Source organism: Schistocerca cancellata, chromosome 3, assembly GCF_023864275.1.
Source record: "Schistocerca cancellata isolate TAMUIC-IGC-003103 chromosome 3, iqSchCanc2.1, whole genome shotgun sequence".
Taxonomy (NCBI): domain Eukaryota; kingdom Metazoa; phylum Arthropoda; class Insecta; order Orthoptera; family Acrididae; genus Schistocerca; species Schistocerca cancellata.
In genome coordinates this window covers 590,728,580-590,750,319 of record NC_064628.1, presented here as the reverse complement: position 1 = coordinate 590,750,319, position 21,740 = coordinate 590,728,580, and the positions used below count along the sequence as shown (strand labels likewise).

Here is a 21,740-nt window from a genome sequence, read left to right as displayed (position 1 = left end):
ACTTCTTGAAAAATTAACGAGTTGTTGTGCAAGCAGAAAATGTTTTTTTAATTTTTTACATATTTGGTTTTTGTGTTTCATAATATTACATTCATTGCTAAAACATTGTGAATTAGCTTTGGCTAATTTTTGAAGCACAACAAACTGGGTTTCCACATTTACACCGCTACCTCTATACTGTCAGGAACATCCAGTAGCATATGCATCTTGCCAGCTGAACGAGGCTGAGTGCAACTATTCAATTATCAGAAAACGAGATGTTATGTTTAATATCTGGTATATTGTATTTCTGTTGTTATTAATATGGTCATAAATTTAAAGTAGTTACAGATCATGGATCCTTGAAGTGGGTATGAGACTAAAAGACCCTTCAAGCTGACTAACAAGATATTAAGTGAGTTTCAATATGAAGTAGTTCACAAGTCTGGTGTTAAGTACACAAATGTGGACTTGCTTAGTAGGAAAATTGCAGTGCTGCAAGTATCTGGGTTAAGTTTGACATATCTGAAGAAGGCACAAGCATGTGACAAGGAATGGTATGTAATCATAGACTGGTGGTTTTTCTGGTAGCCTTGGTTAGTTAAGATCATACCCAAATTACCTGTACTTTAGGTGCATCGCATACTTGTTGTACATTACCTCATACAGGTCGCTTTGTATACTTATGCAGTTAGTGTTTTACTAGATTCCCCTAGAAACAAGCAGTAGTGAACCACTTACAAGCTGAGTGAGGATACATAAAAGGCTGCATAACCTAAAGAACATTTTTGTTCTATATATTTATCCTCCTGTACTTAAAAATAAACATTACTGATAGCAAAGTTGAAATTGTCGATGTTTAATTCAGGTTTTATTCGAAAAGTGGTGAACTGAAAAGTGAAACAGGGGGATGTTGGTTTTCTTATGCAGATTTATCATGTAGTGCTAGAAACCACAATTTCATATATATATATATATATATATATATATATATATATATATATATATATATATATATATATATATATATATATATATATATATATATATATAAAAAATTAAAAAGAAAGACGATGAGACTTACCAAACAAAAGCGCTGGCAGGTCGATAGACACACAAACAAACACAAACATACACACAAAAATCTAGCTTTCGCAACCAACGGTTGCCTCGTCAGGAAAGAGGGAAGGAGAAGGGAAGACAAAAGGATATGGGTTTTAAGAGAGAGGGTAAGGAGTCATTCCAATCCCGGGAGCGGAAAGACTTACCTTAGGGGGAAAAAAGGACAGGTATACACTCGCACACACACACATATCCATCCGCATATACATCATGGTGTATATGCGGATGGATATGTGTGTGTGTGCGAGTGTATACCTGTCCTTTTTTCCCCCTAAGGTAAGTCTTTCCGCTCCCGGGATTGGAATGACTCCTTACCCTCTCCCTTAAAACCCATATCCTTTTGTCTTCCCTTCTCCTTCCCTCTTTCCTGACGAGGCAACCGTTGGTTGCGAAAGCTAGATTTTTGTGTGTATGTTTGTGTTTGTTTGTGTGTCTATCGACCTGCCAGCGCTTTTGTTTGGTAAGTCTCATCATCTTTCTTTTTAATTATATTTTGCCCACGTGGAATGTTTCCCTCTATTATATTTATATATATATATATATTAAACATCGCTTCAATACTTTGTCAAGCTTGTACAAAATATCTTTCTGCTTTTCATAAACAACTTTTGCAATTATCAATAATAATAGGAAACACTTGTCTTTTATCGTACTGAACACTCCATTGAGTACAAAATAACAATACTTATATAGATTTTTTATGTTTGTGCTTGTACTCTGTACTTCCACCAAAAGTAATTGCTTTGCATTGGCAGCGAGAATGTTATTGTTGCATACAAATTTGTTGCAGTGCAGCCAACTAAAAGCTGAATAAGAAAAAATATTCATTCGAATCGTAACAGACTGATAGGCAGCTTTGAATGTCCAGACTGGTAATTTGTGTATGATGTATGGGAACAATGATTGTACTAAAATCGTTAGCACTGGTGAGGTATATTAAATATCTGGGTAATAACAATGTATTACCTAGAAATTAATAAAATTTATTCCTCAATTGTATTTTTTAAAAAATACAGCCATACAGCTGTTTCTAAACGTGTTGTTTGCTTGTCCACTCAGCAGTATTTGTTCAGTTAATGACACTGTTCATGATCATCTTTGCACTATGGCTATTTTTAAATGTATCTCTCCTTGTTTACAGTAATAGTTTTATGTTTTTATTTTTAAGTACAGACCACACTGTACTTCATAGTGTCTGATAATTTTCTTTGCACAGTGTTATGCCCTGTAATGTTGGAATGAGGTTACTTTGCTCAAAATTTTTATATAATAATAAACAGAGTTTTGATTTGTTCTACAGCCTTGTTTCACAAATTCTTCTGTGGAGTATGTACACATCCATCCCCTTATGTTATCAGGAAATATTTCTGTGCTTCATTTGCATTTATTAACAATGTCACAGTTGCAGTACACGTTTGACACCTAATTTCAAAACAGTGGCTTCATAAAATCAGCTGCTTTATAAAATGTTCGCAGATGATTGTTACTATCCACATGTGCCTCTAAGCAAGTCAGGATCAACCAGACCTTGTTTTGGAGGTTTTTAAAGGTTAATAAGAATCTCCCTATATATCACTGAAGTCTAACATATACATACATTGCTTACCAAAATCTTCGGCATCCATACTTGCAGAATCTTTCCACTGTTGTAGGTCCTTCATAGCTATGGTTCTTTCATTATTTTTTATTTCTTCAATTTTTGTTCGTTCTTGTGTATCAAGAGCTATTTGTTGTCTTACCGCTAACTGTTGCAAGTCATGTCTTTTCTCTGAAAAATAATGTCAAAATATATAAAGAAGTACAGTTCTTGTAAAATATGTGAAGAAAGAAACAACTAAGTGTAATTGCTGAAACTAGGTCTGAAACAACCAGTTTCTCATATCAGACAAACTGTGTTGCAAATGATTAATCACATTATCAATGTTACATTCATTACCAATGTTTCATTGAGCTTACATGTTGGTTGTTATGAAAGGAGAACATTACAGACAAAAAGTAAAATAGTAAGATGGTTGAGAAGGTATAGAGTGAAAGAGTATACTGTGCATCACCCAATATTTGCATTCTTCTCTCTGCAAACTAACATCCACAGAATGCTAACAGTTCTGATAATTTTTATGTTTCTGTCCTCCATAATGAACACTAGAACAACAAAATGGCAGTCAACACATTTGCACTGCCAAGAAAATCAAAATAAAATTTTCAACATGTACCATCAAAACATTCATGACAGACATAATCCAGCAGAATAATGAAATTACATTTTACAAAATTCTTATCAACTATTCATAATGTCATCCACTTGCTTCTACATATTCGTGACCTAGTAGGGTTATGGAATGTGCCATTTCAATCACACCTCCAAAGGGTATCCAACTGTTTTGTAGGATTCCATGACATGTTTACAAAATCTCTCCACACTACGAAAGTCTGCTGTACAAACCAATTCTTTTAGGTAGCTTAAAATGCAATAATTCACAGAATTTGAGGTCAGAGGAAAACGCAGGCCATAAAACTGTTCTCCTTTACGTATCCATGTGTTATGATAGATATCATTTCGTCAATGAGTCTGGAAATTGCTGGCTGCACCACCAAGCATAAGTCACATGTTTCCTTTAATTTTTTGGGGCACATCTGTAGCATGCCTCGAAGGGTTCTGTATCTGATGTCCTTGTAGGGAGCACCTGTTATTTATTGTAGGAAACAGATAAATGTACCAGATGTCCACTTATAATTTCAAACCATGCATTTCATCAATGCTATTGATGTCTATCCTTAACTGCACCACCCAAACATTGGATCTGAAAATTATTAAAACACATCTAACAATACCAGAGAAGGCAGTTGCTACTCACTATATAGCAGAGATGCTGAGTCGCGATAGGCACAATAAAAAGATTCACACAATCATAGTTTTCGGCCATTAAGGCCTTTGTCAGCAGTAGACACACATACACACACGCACACACACACTCCCATCATGCACTGGTGCTGCTGCTCACAGTGTTGTTTTCAGCTCTCTGAGACTGTAGACACGTGTGCAAGTTGCATTTGCGTGAGTGTGTGTGCGCGCGTGTGTATGTGTGTCTACTGCTGATAAAAAGGTCTTAATGGCTGAAAGCTATGATTGTGTGAATCTTTTTATTGCGCCTATCGCAACTCAGCATCTCTGCTGTATGGCGAGTAGCAACTTTCCTTCTCTTGTATTGTTACATTCCATCCTGGATTTTCCATTGTTTGATTAAAACACATCTAACGAATGCTGCCTCATCAAGAGTGAAGGTGCAAACAATCAACTAGCAGTTACTGAAAAAAATTTAAGCAAATTCTCATGTGGTTAGTGATCAGCTTGTAAAACATCTTGCACATATTGAAAATGAAATAAACACATGAACTACCTATGAAGTAACCTCCCTTCAGTACTGAGAGGTGTACTGCATTTATTTGGTGACCTGCAGAATGCAGCCTTGCTTGTCAAGTGTACAAAGAAATCTTGGACTATTATTATCTACTGTTTCTGACCATATGGATCCTATTGGAGAGTTGGTTTCTGGAAGTCCACTTCCTTTGAGTATTTCACACCTTTTAGGTTACAGATTCATCTCCTGAAGAAATTTGCAAATATCCAGAAATCGTTTTATATTCAGATAAAGTTTATCAGAAAGGTGAAGAATGCCTATAGGAACCTCTGATTATGGTATGTTTACAAAACTTTGTGTATGTCAACAACTTCCCAGTATATTTATTATATTATGAGTGTTGTACCTGACACTTAGTTATTGTGAATCTAATGAAATGTACAACAGTTTTAAATTGCTTTTATGCTGTAAAATGTAAAACATGGTTGTACTGAAATCGTTAGCACTAGTGAGGGGTATTAAATATCTGCTTAATAACAATGTATTACTTAGAAATTAATAAAATTTATTCCTCAATTGTATTTTTTTAATACAGCTGCTTCTAAACATGTTATTTGCTTGTCCAAACAGCAGTATTTGTTCAGTTAATTACACTGTTCATGATCATCTTTGCATTATGTCTATTTTTAAACGTATCTCTCCCTGTTTATGGTACTAGTCTTATGTTTTTATTTTTAAGTACAGACCACACTGTACTTCATAGTGTCTGATAATTTTCTTTGCACAATGTGATGCCCTGTAATGTTGGAATAAGGTCACTTTGTTCAAAATTTTTATATAATAATAAACAGAGTTTTTGATTTGTTCTACAGCCTTGTTTCACAAATTCTTCTGTGGAATATGTAGGCATCCATTCCCTAATGTTATCACGAAATATTTCTGTGCTTCATTTACTTCACCCCCAATATGTGTTGTAGCAGTTTAAACCATGATATACGCCTCCAACATCAAGATTTGTCAGTTAATATCATGGCCAGAGATATTTACATTTTGATGTGGATTATCGTTACACATATTTATGAGTATTTATTGGGGGTATCAACATTAAATCATGATTTTATGAACCTGTCAGATTTTTGCTCTATTCCTTTTCATTTAATCTTAGATTTCACAACTGTCTTGACAGTAACAAAAGCAGTGTTTGCAACAGTGCTTGGTAGTTGCTCTTACTTTAACAAATCATTTACATATTTTGAGCAATAATGTCTCTGCCAAGCAGCTTAGCTGATGTTAAAACATGAGTAAGGTGTTGTCAGTCTATGGATTGCTACTTCTGAAAACAGTCTGTGTAAGATTATAATTTACAATGTATTCCACTAATTTTAAATTCTTTATGCAATCACTTACCTGACAAATACGTTGGTTACTGATTAGATGATTATAAGAAATATTCTTTTTGGAAATGCAAATTTAACAAAATATTCAAGACACCTTTTTTTCAAAAACTGCTTAAAATATATGCTTGAACAATAAATGTTCTAGGGTCAGCATCAGAATCATTTAAGATGATGATTATCTAGGATAATAAAATCTGTGGGTACCAAATTCATTCAGATTTATTATTATCCTAGAACATTTATTGTTCAAGCATATATTTTAAGCAGTTTTTGAAAAAAAAGGTATCTTGAATATTTTGTTAAATTTGAAAATTTTATTATCCTAGATAAAGTGAATAATAATACTTACTAGAATTTCTTTCTTTTTCTTTTTCTGCAATTTCAAGAGCTTCAGTAACATACTGTTGCCGAAGTTTCTGTTTCTCTTCTTTAGTAACTGATGCTTCCAAACTTTCCCAGATTTTATGTTCCAATTTCTGTAGCTCAAAAATGATCTCTGTATCGGTAAAGGTGCAATTGCTTTCAGAGTTTTTCACAGGTGCCCACAAGAAAACTTCAAAGAGAAATGGAGGATAATGTGCCTGGAAAAAAAAAAAATACTTTGCAGTGATACCTTACATAAATGAAGGACAAAGCAGTGTTGAAGAAATTTGAGACAAAACAGTTTTGAAGAAATTGGACACAATACTTAGGAAACAGATGGTCATTAGCCTAACACAACCATATGTTTTTCAGTTTGTTTTGCTGAATAAGATGATGCAATGGTTAAGACATTGGATCGATATATGAATAAAGAACTTTCCAGTTCCCATGTGGACATTCACATTTATGTTTTCAGTAGTTTTCCTATGTCACTTGAGGTGAATGCCAAGATGGTGCCAAAGTACTTTCATTCACTCACCCACTGTATCCCGTCAATCCCTTCAGGGATGTGGAAAGAGTCAAAATATACATCAAGAGGCGAAGCAACTATGACTAGCACTAGTCTATTTACTTCTAGATTACCAGTACTTTATGTTTGTATGTTAGGAGAAAAATAGTTACTTCGAAAAAAAAAAAAAAAAAAAAAAAAAAGGGGGGGGGGCAGTATACAGGGTGTTCTGGGAGGAATTATCAATATTCTCAGATATGACAGGAATGATTGTTCGAAGCAAAAAGGTCTACTAAAAATAGGCTCTAAAATGCATACCTTAAGAACTATGAGCACTTCCTCACCTTCAATACTGTCAAATAAATCTCTTCTACTGCAAGATCCTTGGTTTTCATACTTTGACAGATGGCAGTATGGACCAAAACAAGAAAAAAATGACAAGTAAACATGGACTCTAAAAGTGCATACCTTAAGAGCTAGATCAATCCTTCATCTACACTACTATGAAACATATCTCTTCTACTGAAGAGCTATGAGCACTTGTTCATCTTCACTACTGTGAAAAACTTCTTTTCTTCTGAGCAAATGCTCAAAGCTGTTAAGGTATTGATTTTAGAGTTATGTTTACCAGACATAAGCAGTGTATGCAACAGTGCTTGGTAGTTGCTCTTACTTTAACAAATTATTTACACATATTTTGAGCGATAATGTCTCTGCCAAGCTTAGCTGATGTTAAAACATGAATAAGGTGTTGTCAGTCTATGGATTGATCCTTACTAACTCTTAGCAAGATATTGAAAGCAAAGAGCTTGCAGCAGAAGGGATTTGTTCTACATATTGAAGATGAATAAGTGTTCATGGCTCATATGGTATGCATTTTAAAGTCTATGGTTACTACACTTTTTTGCTTTGAATGATCACTTACTGTCGTGTACCTAACATTGACCAATCCTCCTGTGACACCCTGTACAGAAAGCTGACAGTATTCTGTGTAATGCTACATAATTCCTTTCTTTGAATAATTAGATGAAATCAGCAGCTAAATAATGTGAGAAGAGAATTAGTGGCTTTTTCAAAGTAGCTTTTTCATATATAGAAAGTTACCTAGAAGTAATTCCTATTATTATCAGTGCAAGTAAAATAGCTTTAATCATAGTTTATTGTCAGAATACTTAACAGAAACAGACTGCAGCGACTACAAACTCATTTCTTTACAACCATTGCAATTACAAGAAAGAAAATAACAACTGAAAAACTAAAATTAGGTCTCATCACATTGAAAGTCTGACAGCTGATTCTCTATGTTTCTTATATGAGGCCAGGGAGAGAACATCTTAGCCTTCCAGCAAAAGTACGTCCTCCCTTTTTCCATATACAAATAAATAAAAATGCAGTTATTTTTTGACATAGTAATCTTTTAGATCTATGTACTTTGTGCAACCTTTTCAATTAGGTAGATTTCATCAATGATGTGTGAGTCTGAAAAACCTCTACATCATTTGTCTATGGTTCTCATAAACTCTTAATTGGACTCAAAACATTTTCCAGATGCAACTTTCTTTAGGCCTCGGAATAAGTGAACACTTTAGCTCTTGGAATAAGTGGACATGATACAGTGGAAATCCTGGTGAATAGAGCATATGTTCCAATTATCAGTTCTTCCCATGAAGAGTAAAGCAAAATTGCTGGTCTGGAGTAGTGGTGGCAGAGGTATAGCTGGTTAGTGTTCAATGGTTTGTCAGTGAGGAGAGGAGAGGTATGGTGTGCTTCGCTCGTAGAGTGCTGACTGTGATGTAACCCCCTCCCCCCACCCACTCCGACCAATGGCTGCATGACCATCCAATACTCTTTCCCTTCACAGCTTAACAGCTGTATTCCCTGTGATATTGTCACATGACAGTGGATGGCAGATGGGGATGGTCACTTCAAGGAAAGCTGCAACATCGGTTGTCGTAATGACAGTGCAGGGTGATCCAGACGTTACTGCACTACTTTTGTAGATACTGGTCTTGATTCAAACAAGACCTTTTTGTTGCTCAAGGTACCTGCTGCATGACCTTGGGCAACTGAGTGAACAACATGTTTGTCCTCCGGAGCACTGGCAGCACGGGGCCGCTGAAATTCTGCACGGAGTTCAATATCACCCTCCTGAACCCATTAATTCCATATCTGAATGGCAGTTACAGAATCCAAACTGACAATAAACTGCAGTGTCAATAGGCCACAATCCTGTTCCTATCAAAATCCTGTATGTGCTCACAGACATTTCTCCTTCTTACATAAGACATAACAAGATCCTCTTAGAAACAAACATTTGTGAAATGCGATTTTTAATAAGAAACTCACACAGTAAGCTTTCCTTGTACACAGAATATAGATGGCATAACTATGCTCACTTTGTGCGGTTGCACTGAAATTCTTATCATTTGCATATTCAATCACAAAGTACACTTCATGCCAATGTGATGCTTGTATAATGCCACCTCCATGATGTTGCAGAATGGTCAGCTGTGTAATTGGCAAAGAGCAGAGGTAACTAAATTAACTATTGAAGGAACCATTAAATATTACTGGAGACTGGCAGTTCCAAATGGTAAGCATTTGCACCTAAATTAACTGAAAGGCATGGTCCTCACTAATAGTTTCTATGACTCTGAATCAAGCAATAACTGCAGTTCTGCATCAGACAAGTGTGTATGTGTATGAAAAAAAGCCGTTCACCATCTTTTAGTTTGCCAGATAAATCCTCTGGCTTAGGTTGTCCCAATGCTACCCCATGGGGTACAGGCTTTGGGAGGGCACCTGTCATCTCACTTGTGAGCAGGTGCAACTAGCGTAGGCTATCCACCAGGTAATTATATTGCACGTATTAGACACATGCGCGAACTATTCGGCAACACCTGTCACGGGTGCGAGGCTATAGCAGTAGTTGCATACACTACAGCCTGGCTGCCCGACAGTGTGTCACCTGTTTGCACACCTCTGCACAGCTGCTGTCAGTAGCTGGGTACACGAGTTGGCTACTGCAATGGACAGTAATCCACAACTGACTATGAGATTACTGTGGCTTTTAAATCACCACAGACGTGGTGTTTTTCATTACTTTTGTGAGTGAGCACTATTAATGTAGCCCTTGAACTACGAGCTACTGGTATGATAACGTCTAACGCCTATAGTGTGTTTAGTTCAAAGTCTACTTCCTCCTTAAGCATATGCAGGACTGGGTGGGCTCAAAAAATGTGACAAAATGGAGGGGAGCAATTGTATGTGCAGGGTGGGCTCAAAAAATGTGACAAAATGAAGGGGAGCAGTTGTATGTGCAGTTCATGTGAATGAGTCTTACCAGATAACCACACAAATAACCTGACGAATTCTCTTGTCCATAGCTAGAAAGATAACAGCTAACATTACTTCGCACTGAGAACCAACACATGGTAAAAGTGGTAACATCAAAAATATTCTGCATGCTAACGAATGCTACTAACAGAAATGTTATTTGATGTATAGCCTTTCTGTATTCTGCACATGTTGACAAACCATCTTTCATCAGAATATACTGATCACGGTAATCAAGAATCACTGAGAGGGTGCAAGGCTAGGAAACCCTTATTTTACAAAGATCTCCTGAGTCCTCAAAATACTGAAAAACCAGTGTCTACTTTTAAAATTTACAGTTAAAGTTTCGAATCTACCATGAGTTCAGTCCCTGTCTTCTGTGACAATCCTGATCTGGGGTCCAAGTGAAAAATGGAGTGAACCAGAGCTATAGATCAGTTACTCTCTGCATATGGAAACACAATATGCAAATGCCCTCTCCTATGACAGTAGAGGCACTCTAAAGTTTTAAAGGAACATTTCTGCCAAGAGTGCATTTGAAAATAATCAGTGCAGAAAGATAATACCCAGCCAGGGTAACACTGGTTTTGGTTCTGAAGAAGCTGATGATGGGGCTGAGAAGTGCACTCATTGTGACACAGCTCGGTGCTTGGCAGTTTATTTATGAGAGCAGGGGAAATATTGCACTGAGGTGTCCAGGTGCTGCACAGCCACATGTTTCTTTAACTGACACGGGTAATGGACAGAGTCAAGGTAAGCTGTGCAGAGTACAACTCCTCTAATTGTGAGCGGTCTTCAAAGTTCTGTTTGGCTGCAATAGAAACCTCATGTGCTTCAGGCAAAGTTAAAAATTTACCTAATCTCAGGTCAAACAATTTTAGAGCTGCTGACATGACTCCACTACTTGGGGCCAAGCAAATTACTACATCTTGTGTTAGTGAAATTACATAGATTTGCCTGCATTGAGGATTGGTGCACTTAAATTGACAATGATGATTTAATCCTTTAAAGTCTGCATTGAAAGAATTCTAACCCAGCAATGACTTCACATCTCTTGCTAGTGAAACTGGCCAACAACTCACAAAGTTTAGTGAAAGACAAGGCACTGGGATTGCCTAATGCCTCCAGCTTATGCAACAAGCTTAAAATATCAGGAGCCCTGGACCAGAGGAACAAGCATTGCTGCTCATGTAAAGTTACCAGAAACACCAAGAAAGAATCTTGAAGAAGATGCAGGAAATTTTCCCACTCTTCTGAAGCAAAGGCTATGAAAGTTGGTGAAATGGCAGGCTGAGATGTAGATGCAAGCAGCAGCTGGAGCTGCTTTTAATGCTTCGCATTCTTTTCTAGCAGTTGCTGTTGAAACTTGTGTAGCAATTCTGTATCTACAGGCACATCACAAATGTCAGAATTCACACTGACAACGTTATATCAGCACTGACTGATTCTTTTTTTTTTTTTTCACTTAGTAAACACACAATTACTTGGCCAGTACTGCTATGGGACGTAACGTTATAGTGATCAGTCACAAATGCACAAGAACATGTAAGGTTGTCAATGACTGTTAAAAACAGAGCCGAAGATGCAGGCAAATCAATAGTTCATACGCAGAGTGTAACTGTATGATATGCAATGGTGATGGCAAGTGGACATGACCAAACTGCAGGTCTGAAGCTTTGATGACATGGATATAGGTGGCTGGTATCTTGACATCAGAGAGCTTCTTTGAATCCCAGAAAATACTATCATAATTTTGCTGGCAGGTGAAATATTCTTTGCCTTGTATGTTCTAGGGCCACTGGCTTCTACCTACTGCTTGATTTTTGCTTCGTTTCTTCTGTTAAATGGTGTACACTTGTCTCATCCATACTAAAAAACCAGCATACAAAATCAGTTAGAATTTATTTGAAATAGCCCAAAAATTACGGATAAATATGCATTCACGTCTGATTTCAGTCAACATTTACAAATGAAACAACCAATTAGCATTAAGTTATCTCAACAAAGGAAGTTTGAGCTGATTTTCCTGTATGAAACGCAACCACTCACCTACAGCTGACTGGTGTTTGGCACATAGAAACAGGTAACAGAAAATAATTTATTATTGGTTTTGAAGCTCTTGCTCGTTCTCCAGTAGCACACATGTTTGTGCTCACGACAACAAAGACACCCAAACGCACATGCCTATGGTCGAGGCGAGACTGACTTAAGTGTACATTTGGGTGTCTGTATGTGAATGTGAGTTCTGAATCTATCTCCTCCCAGTTATACGGTCTCTCTTGCACCAGAACTTTTAGTATATTTTTCCTTCGTGTGTTACTACAAGGATGATTTGAAGTATTTGGTTTCATAGTAAAAATGAGAATTTGTTTTCAAAAACCTTTTATTTTTCAAGATTATCTCGTATGAAGCTAATAAACTTTATCCAGTGGCACTTCAGTGACTTTTTCAATCTTTGTAGTGTCGCCATGGAAGTGCTCTACAGCTGCAATCAATTTTTAATAAGACAAAAAATGCTGACCAGCAAGGAAGGATTTGAGCTTTGGGAAGAGAGCAAAATCTGGGAAATAGGGCAGACGTTCCAACACTTCATACTGCTGATTCTTCAATTTTCTCTTTGGTATCGGGCCGTATGGAAGTTGAATGCCTGCCGGACCAAATGGACCTCGATGGACAATAGAAGGCAGTGCTGCCGCAGTGCTGCACTCGCCTTGTGAGTGTGCCACTTTCTCGCCACATGAATACACCACCCAATAGCATCCCTCAAGGCTGACTTAAATAACACCACACCTCGACTTCTCATTCATACAGTGCATCATGTAATTTGTGTGATAGTGTTCAGTACTGGCTTCACCATATTAATGGCTGCTCATCAACACTTTGCTTTGGTATTGGTTTTGTTCAATTTGGGATGTGGCTCATACTTCACCAGTTGACAGTGTTATGTCGAAAGTTTATTGCATTTCGTTGTCGCATAGGTTGCTTGCTCTTGTTGTGTCTGGTCCGCCATTCAGTCAGCCTTGTTGCTTGACTCCAGTGTGGGTCTTCTTGCCTTGCACTGTCATTGTTTTTCTCCAATTTTTCTGATGTATGCACCAGTATCTGCCTACTCACAGATATAGCCTCCCCCATTACCGAGAAACTTTTATGGTCGCATCTACTGAATTAATGAAAGATGACTTTTTTTTTCTACTGCGAATTAGATCTTTTTTCTTGGATTCTTGCATACAGATCCACTGGAAGGTTAGAATGTTATTCCCCAGTTATTCTTTCACTTTTTGAAGACAGTCAATTAACAGAATTCCTTTCATGTACAAAAATGCCATTGCCACATTTTTTTGCTGATAAATACATCTTCACTTTCTTTGGAGCTGTAACAGCAGCTTCTGTCCAATGTTCTGGTTGTCATTTCAATTCTGGAGTGGAGTTTGAAACTGTGTTTTTCCACTGTCTCTTACCAATAAAGAAAATCACTTTTGTTACCCCAAAAATCTTCCAAACGTGATTGGAAATAGTCGTGTGAATTTGTTTCTGATCCTGTCTTTCACAAAGCTTGCTCACATGCAGTTCTTCACGCATCATGTTCTTTTGGAATCACTAAAATATTGGCAATTTCTTGCATCTTCCAAGGTCACACTGTGCACTTTTTCCAAAATTTCTTATGTTGTTGCACTTCTTAGACATGCTTCACATAGATAATTTTGGATACTTTGTTTAAATTAGGCAGCCCACCAAACACATTTAAAATCTATAAGGACTTTTGGTTGGTGTTGAACCTTCTTTATCTAAAAATTTTTATCATTATTTATTGAAGTTAAAAGAAGTAAACAAGCAGAATATAAGTTAGGCTAGATGTAGTAATTTACCAGATGTATCTGTTAGCTGTTTGATCATAAAAGTGTCTGTGTTGGCAAATACTGTGAGTTCAAAAAATTCACTGCAACTGTATACCCAGGCTCAAAGAAAAACAGCAAGGTTTTTTCATAAAATTTGAGGAACAATAAGACGTTGTTGCATGTTTATATAAAAGGTACGCCTTTGTTTCATAAAAAATCAACTCGTGATTACAGGCTGAAAAACATTTCATCACTGTGTAACAAAAGAACACATGGTTATTTATCAGTGAGAAAAAATATAAATAAAAGTAAAAATCTTAAGAAAAGGGAAGCCATAGAAATAAAATTATCAATTGAGATTTTGCAGATGAGTTAAGTCATGTAGAAACAGAAAAGCCTACTGAAATAACTGTTCTTCAATAGCTATTTTTGTATCATCATTTGGATGTTCTAGTTTACATATCTTGATGAGGCCCTTGTGATACACAAATTGATTGTTTAAACAAGAAATTGACTATATTTTCTCTTGGATGAGGACATTAGTTAAATGAAAATATTTACAAACTAAGGTCTATGTTAGTAACAAGGTGAAAATTCAAGACTGAAAACATATTTTAGGTAAGGTTTTTGTGACATGCTCCATCAGCTTCACTTTACAGAAATATTATCTAGCTGAGTCGTCAGCATGATGTAATGTCTTGCCAAGGGGCCCGGGTTCGATTTCCGGCTGGGTTGGAGATTTTCTCCACTCAGGGACTGTGTTGTGTTGTCCTAATCATTGTCTCATCCTCATCAACACGCATGTCGCTGAAGTGGCGTCACCTCAAAAAACTTGCACCAGGTGAGTGGGAGGCTCTAGCCACACGACATTTCATTTCATCTGAGTTCACAAAAAGGAAGTACCTGCAGCAATGGAGATATGACTCATGAGGACAGCAAATGGATGCATTAAGAATCCTTATAAGATTAGGACCTAAGGGGAAATGTGATGATACTGGATCATGGGCTTTTGTGTAGATGTTTTACAGACGTGGAAATTGGGCACTTCGTGACCTCTGGATGACAATTTTCTGAAACCATCACTGTATACTCTGTACCACCCACAGGTCCGAAACTACTGGTCCTTCTTCTATACATGCATCATAAAGATCATAGCTAAAAATTTTCAGTTTCATTGGCCTTATGAATTACATGAAAAAGTAGCAGTCACATTAAGCAATAGAAAACTTTTTAATTTCTCCTTCAATTGTTGAATGATTTCTTGTTAGTATTAGGTGGTGTCCTTCCAAAACCAGCAGCCTGAAAGATGAATAGTAATGACCATTAATAATACTTAAGGAACATTTCAGAATTATTCAAGTTCATATTTAAGTGTTTCAGATCTTGAAGTAAATTTTGTACAATACACATGCAAGAAAGCAAAAATTCCAATTTAATATGAGTAGCGGCATCCTCTGTAGACACTGTTCTAGCAACCAATACTGATCATTACCACTGTAGACTTATGTTCTTGTCATCATTTCCCTATCCCAGATTGGTACTCCGCAATACTCCACCTTACTGACTGATTAGAGTGATGTCTCATATGGGTAAATGTCAATTTTTCAATCCTCTGCTATCAATATATGTTTGTTTCAATATTTATCTTCAGGTCAAGCCAACTGGCCTCGATGGTACGACTGTGCAAGAGGTCAGTTGCTTCTGTTATTCATAAAATGCACTGATATTGGTAACCAATGTTTGGTTGCTTGAAGATCAATAGTTTTCAACTCCAGCATTTGGCATTTCTGGAATAGCTTTCCTTTGATTGTGACAGTGAGTGTGTTAGCTAGCATGAATACAAACACATTGCTTGATCAGTTTCAGCAGAACTATAATTGTTTAGTAAATAAGCACTGGATCAGCATTATTATTTGTTACCCAATGCATAGATAAGAAAATGTCTCACATATTATAAGATAAAGCTTCCAGAAACTCCTACAAAAAAAGTGACAGAACCAATCAGCAAAATTAGTATCCCACATCCTACAATTTAATTGCTGCAGAATTCTAAAATACATTTATGTTGGAAAAGTTAGGACAAAAATTGTAATACTGCAATGATCTAATGATGCTTCAAAAGTCAAAGATATCACAGAAGTATATATATATATATATATATATATATATATATATATATATATATAATAGAGGGAAACATTCCACGTGGGAAAAATATATTTAATTAATTTTGCCTTTACAAATGTCTGCTTGTGTCTGTGTATGTGTGGATGGATATGTGTGTGTGTGCGAGTGTAAACCTGTCCTTTTTTCCCCCTAAGGTAAGTCTTTCCGCTCCCGGGATTGGAATGACTCCTTACCCTCTCCCTTAAAACCCAATCCTTTTGTCTTTCCTTCTCCTTCCCTCTTTCCTGACGAGGCAACCGTTGGTTGCGACAGCTAGAGTTTTGTGTGTATGTTTGTGTTTATTTGTGTGTCTATCGACCTGCCAGCGCTTTTGTTGGGTAAGTCTCATTAAATATATATATATACCTAAAAACAAAGATGATGTGACTTACCAAATGAAAGTGCTGGCAGGTCGACAGACACACAAACGAACACAAACATACACACAAAATTCAAGCTTTCGCAACAAATTGTTGCCTCATCAGGAAAGAGGGAAGGAGAGGGAAAGACGAAAGGATGTGGGTTTTAAGGGAGAGGGTAAGGAGTCATTCCAGTCCCGGGAGCGGAAAGACTTACCTTAGGGGGAAAAAAGGACGGGTATACACTCGCACACACACACATATCCATCCACACATATACAGACACAAGCAGACATATTTAAAGACCAAATATGTCTGCTTGTGTCTGTATATGTGTGGATGGATATGTGTGTGTGTGCGAGTGTATACCCGTCCTTTTTTCCCCCTAAGGTAAGTCTTTCCGCTCCCGGGACTGGAATGACTCCTTACCCTCTCCCTTAAAACCCACATCCTTTCGTCTTTCCCTCTCCTTCCCTCTTTCCTGATGAGGCAACAATTTGTTGCGAAAGCTTGAATTTTGTGTGTATGTTTGTGTTCGTTTGTGTGTCTGTCGACCTGCCAGCACTTTCATTTGGTAAGTCACATCATCTTTGTTTTTAGGTATATTTTTCCTTCATGGAATGTTTCCTTCTATTATAACCAATAAATATATATATATATGTATATATATGAGAGTCAGAATGCTTTGACTATTTGACCAAAAAAGTGAGACAGAAAGAGTTTAAAATTTTTAACAGCCATATGGGCACAAATGTCTTTGCATAAATTTGGAAGATGTCTAGAGCATTTGGAGATACATAACCTACAGTGAAAGTTAAGTGGCCTTTGCAAAGGGAAGTATAGGCTGGCTGTTATGTTTTTATGGGACTAGCTTATGCATATCCCCTCATTTGTAACAGAAATTCAACATCACTTTTCCTCTCATCACAATGAGGTTCAAAGTACAGATACACATAAGCAGGTTATTTCAGAACCTTGTTATGTTCAGGTGTGTTCTTACCATGTTGCTCCCATAAGCAATTATAAGATGATTCAATTTCTTCATTCTTTTTCATTCTTAGGAGAGTTCATTTTAAGTCTTTGTTTCTGTAAGACTACTGCAAGGTCCCACAGGTTGAGATAACACAATACATTATGAATATTATATTATTGTTCGTGATATACATTAACATCTTCACTGCCTCTTGCAGTCAGGTTGGTATCTGCAACTTTGTTTCGCATTTTCATCAATTGTAATTACTGGTGATTGGTGGCATGCCAGTCCAAGGGACCAAATGTTTTAAATGGGTGGGAGATTTTTAATTTAAAGATGAATTAATTAAAGTGTAAGAGTCCTCAGCGATTCTAATACATTGTCAGAAAGACGATTTCTGAATGTGAAAATTTGAATGTAAATGACAGCGATCATGGAACAGACAAAAGCTATCTGGAAGTAAAGAAATAAACTGAATAATTAACACGTAATAATGATTCAGGTTCATTTCTCATGTAAGAAAAACACAAGTACACATCATGGTAATGATAGTCTGTGAGCTTGTTTTACTCACATTTGAAAGTGAATACCTTCTTATCAAGCAGAACATCAGCTTTTCATCAGACATGTTAACTTTAGAATTTCAGATACATTTATTGACATTATATAAGTATTCATTAAAATTTGCTTAAAAATATCAAATAGTATTGCCTCATAAATATTACCAAGAGAACCAGCAACACTATGAAGCATTGGTAAATAAATATTGTCACAAACCATTGGATTTACATTACTGACTAAATGACACCACTTTGTATCCTTTATATGCACATGATCTGCAAAACACTATGATGGAATGACTGCTTAAATGCCTATTTACACACTGTACTTAATCTAATTTGTCTTTGGAGTTCTTTTGGGAGCTGATATATATTTCTAGATTCTGTGCTTAATACTGGTTCTTGAAACTTCATACATAGGCTTTAGTAGCATAATTTGTATCCCTCTTCAAATGTCTGTCAATTCAGGTTTCCAGAATTTCTGTGACACTCTACATAGAATCATAAAAACCAGTGACCATTCATGCTGCTCTTCTCTGAATATGTTAAATATTCAGTCAGTCCTACTTGGTATAGGTCCCATACGCTTGAGCCATACTTTTAAGAAAGGGTGCACAAGAGCTCTGCATGCAGTCTCCTTTGTAGACTGGCTGTATTTTCACAGCTCCCTGCAAATGAACCTAAATCTGTCACATGCTTTACCAACAACTGAGCCAGGTGCTTGTATGGGATCACTGATTCCAATTATGAGTTATGTTGTTAATATACAACATGAACAGAAAAAAATCCCAATACTCTTCCCTGGGGAATGCATGAAGTTATTTATACTTCTGTTGATGGCCCCTCAATCAAAATTGTATACTGCATTGTCACTACCTACAAATGCTCAATCAAGTGATAAATTATGATTGATACCCCAACTGATTGTGTCATTGTCAATAAATGTTGGTGTCGTACAAGTCAAATGCTTTTGGAAGTCAAGAAATTCGGTATTCATCTGACTGTCTCATTATGTGATCTTCAGGATGTTGCATAGAGCAAAAGCGGGATTTCACTTGTGTGATGTTTCTGGGATCCTTTATCATTTAGCTACAAAATAGCAGGTCAGCAACTGGAAGCAGTTAATACCATAAATTATCTGGGAGTACGCATTAGGAGTGATTTAAAATGGAATGATCATATAATGTTGATCGTCGGTAAAGCAGATGCCAGACTGAGATTCATTGGAAGAATCCTAAGGAAATGCAATCCGAAAACAAAAGAAGTAGGTTACAGTACGCTTGTTTGCCCACTGCTTGAATACTGCTCAGCAGTGTGGGATCCGTACCAGATAGGGTTGATAGAAGAGATAGAGAAGATCCAACGGAGAGCAGCGCGCTTCGTTACAGGATCATTTAGTAATCGCGAAAGCGTTACGGAGATGATAGATAAACTCCAGTGGAAGACTCTGCAGGAGAGACGCTCAGTAGCTCGGTACGGGCTTTTATTGAAGTTTCGAGAACATACCTTCACCGAAGAGTCAAGCAGTATATTGCTCCCTCCTACGTATATCTCGCGAAGAGACCATGAGGATAAAATCAGAGAGATTAGAGCCCACACAGAGACATACCGACAATCCTTCTTTCCACGAACAATACGAGACTGGAATAGAAGGGAGAACCGATAGAGGTACTGAAGGTACCCTCCGCCACACACCGTCAGGTGGCTTGCGGAGTATGGACGTAGATGTAGATGTAGATAGATCCATGCTTACTGGCATGAGAATGTCATTCTGTTGAAGACTCCTCATTATGTTATCAAGTTTACCCCAATTGCATTATTCGTAGTTTCTGGACAATACATGTTCATAATACACATCAAAATACTTGTTAGAGACTTGTCCATTACGCAATGTATGTTTTCTGAATTTACCGCGCAGTTTTAAGTTTGACGGTGATGTGCACTAAATACGGCAAAGGGCCTTTAAATATGGCACGAACAAAAACGTAGTGCTTTGCTACAGGTCAAAGTGTTACCACAACCTTTATCTGGTAGTCAAATTCTTTGGCTTGGCCTACTTTCAACCAAATTATCACCTGTCAACCTAATCTAGACCTAGGGCTATGGTACAAATCAAACTGTCACAACTTCCAAGATTTGTAGAGTCCGGAGGGCCACATATGAGACTATAACTGAGGTTTCTTCTGCCAATGGCCTTGCCGTAGTGGTAACATCAGCTCCTGTCATATCACCGAAGTTAAGCGCTCTTGGGCTGAGCTAGCACATGGATGGGTGACCATCTGGTCTGCCAAGTGCTTTTGGCACTCAGCCCTTGCGAGGAAAACTGAGGATCTACTTGATTGAGAAATAGCAGCTCCGGTCTCGTAAACTGACATACGGCCGTGAGAGCAGTGTGCTGACCACATGCCCCTCCATATCCGCATCCACTGACGCCTGAGGATGACATGGTGGCTGGTTGGTACTGTCGGGCCTTTCAAGGCTTGTTCAGATGGAGTTTAGAAGCGAGGTTTCTTCTAATGTTTTCTGTTACATCTGAGGGTGAGTCAAGTGATCAACAGAAAGAGCCAATTATTAGTTTATACCCACCTTTGATATTTAGTTCTACCCATATAATCTCACATGTAGCTTCAGTTTCTATCTTTGCCAGCTATACATCTGAGGGTGAGTCAAGTGATCAACAGAAAGAGCCAATTATTAGTTTATACCCACCTTTGATATTTAGTTCTACCCATATAATCTCACATGTAGCTTCAGTTTCTATCTTTGCCAGCTAAAGTTTCTTGTCTGTTGGGAAAAATACATCACTTTCATTTCCTATCTGGCTATCCTTTCAATACACACTTACAGCCCAAAAATCTCAGTAATGTCAATCTCTGGCTTTAGCCAGCTTTCTGTACATAATTTCCTAGATATTAGTTGAAGAAAAAGAAGGTCCTTTAATTATTTATCTTACGGGTAGGCCTATTTATTTCCAATCTGTTGGTTAACAGTTCACGTGGAAAGATGATTTGCAGTGTTAGTTTTGTTCGCTGAATATGTGAAAAGCCTGACAACAGGGATAGCAAATACGTGTGAGAAATTGTTACACGAAGGGAGACAGTGCTAAAGTTAGCAAAAATTACCACAACTGATTTGGCTTTTAATTCCAGATGCTGATAAAAAAAGACTGGTTGTTCTAAAGACAACAGACCAATGAGTCTTAAATATCGACTATTTTCTGGAATGAATATCGAAACTGATGCGTTGCCGAAGGCAACATTAACACATAAAGTACGAGTTAACTACTTTATTTCAACTTGGTTATTGTAGATGGGTTAGCCGCTAAATTTACCTTTACATATTTGTCCAGTGTAAAAATGTCTACGTTTTTGGAGTTCACGTTTCTAAGACGAACTTTGATAATGACAACAGCTTCTGTTTGTCGCCAGTCGTAATCTGTTACGAGAATAGGCATGGCACACTGTAAGCACTAGATACTATAATAAAAGAGATAGCGCAGGGTTATTAAATTGCGAGTAAACTGTTCGCCACGTTGGATGCGCTACCATGGAGACAGAAATAACGTTCCCATGCCGTAACCAGCAACAACATTATTCAAGTTCTTAACGAAACAATGCCATACAGTACACTATACCATGGGTTCTCAAATTTTCGCCTTCGCGAACCCCTTCTAAAACAGGAATTATTTTGTCCTCTCCCCCTCTTATTTTTCTTACCATCTTCAGCACTTCTCATCTTGGCAAAAACCAGCTCACGATACTATATACTCCCGTCTGATTATT

At 37.2% G+C, this 21,740-nt stretch overlaps 1 protein-coding gene across 1 annotated transcript in view; it reads right to left on the bottom strand.

Moving 5' to 3' along the window:
- The window catches only part of LOC126176447 (dynein axonemal assembly factor 4-like), a 118,946-nt gene extending 97,534 nt beyond the window's left edge, over positions 1-21,412 (bottom strand). The window contains exons 1-3 of the mRNA XM_049923603.1: positions 21,290-21,412; positions 6,207-6,438; positions 2,708-2,869 (exon numbers count right to left, since the gene is read on the bottom strand). Coding sequence (XP_049779560.1) covers positions 2,708-2,869; positions 6,207-6,438; positions 21,290-21,412 — 517 coding nt within the window. The remainder of the gene's footprint in view (positions 1-2,707; positions 2,870-6,206; positions 6,439-21,289) is intronic.
- Between the last annotated feature and the right edge of the window lie 328 nt (positions 21,413-21,740).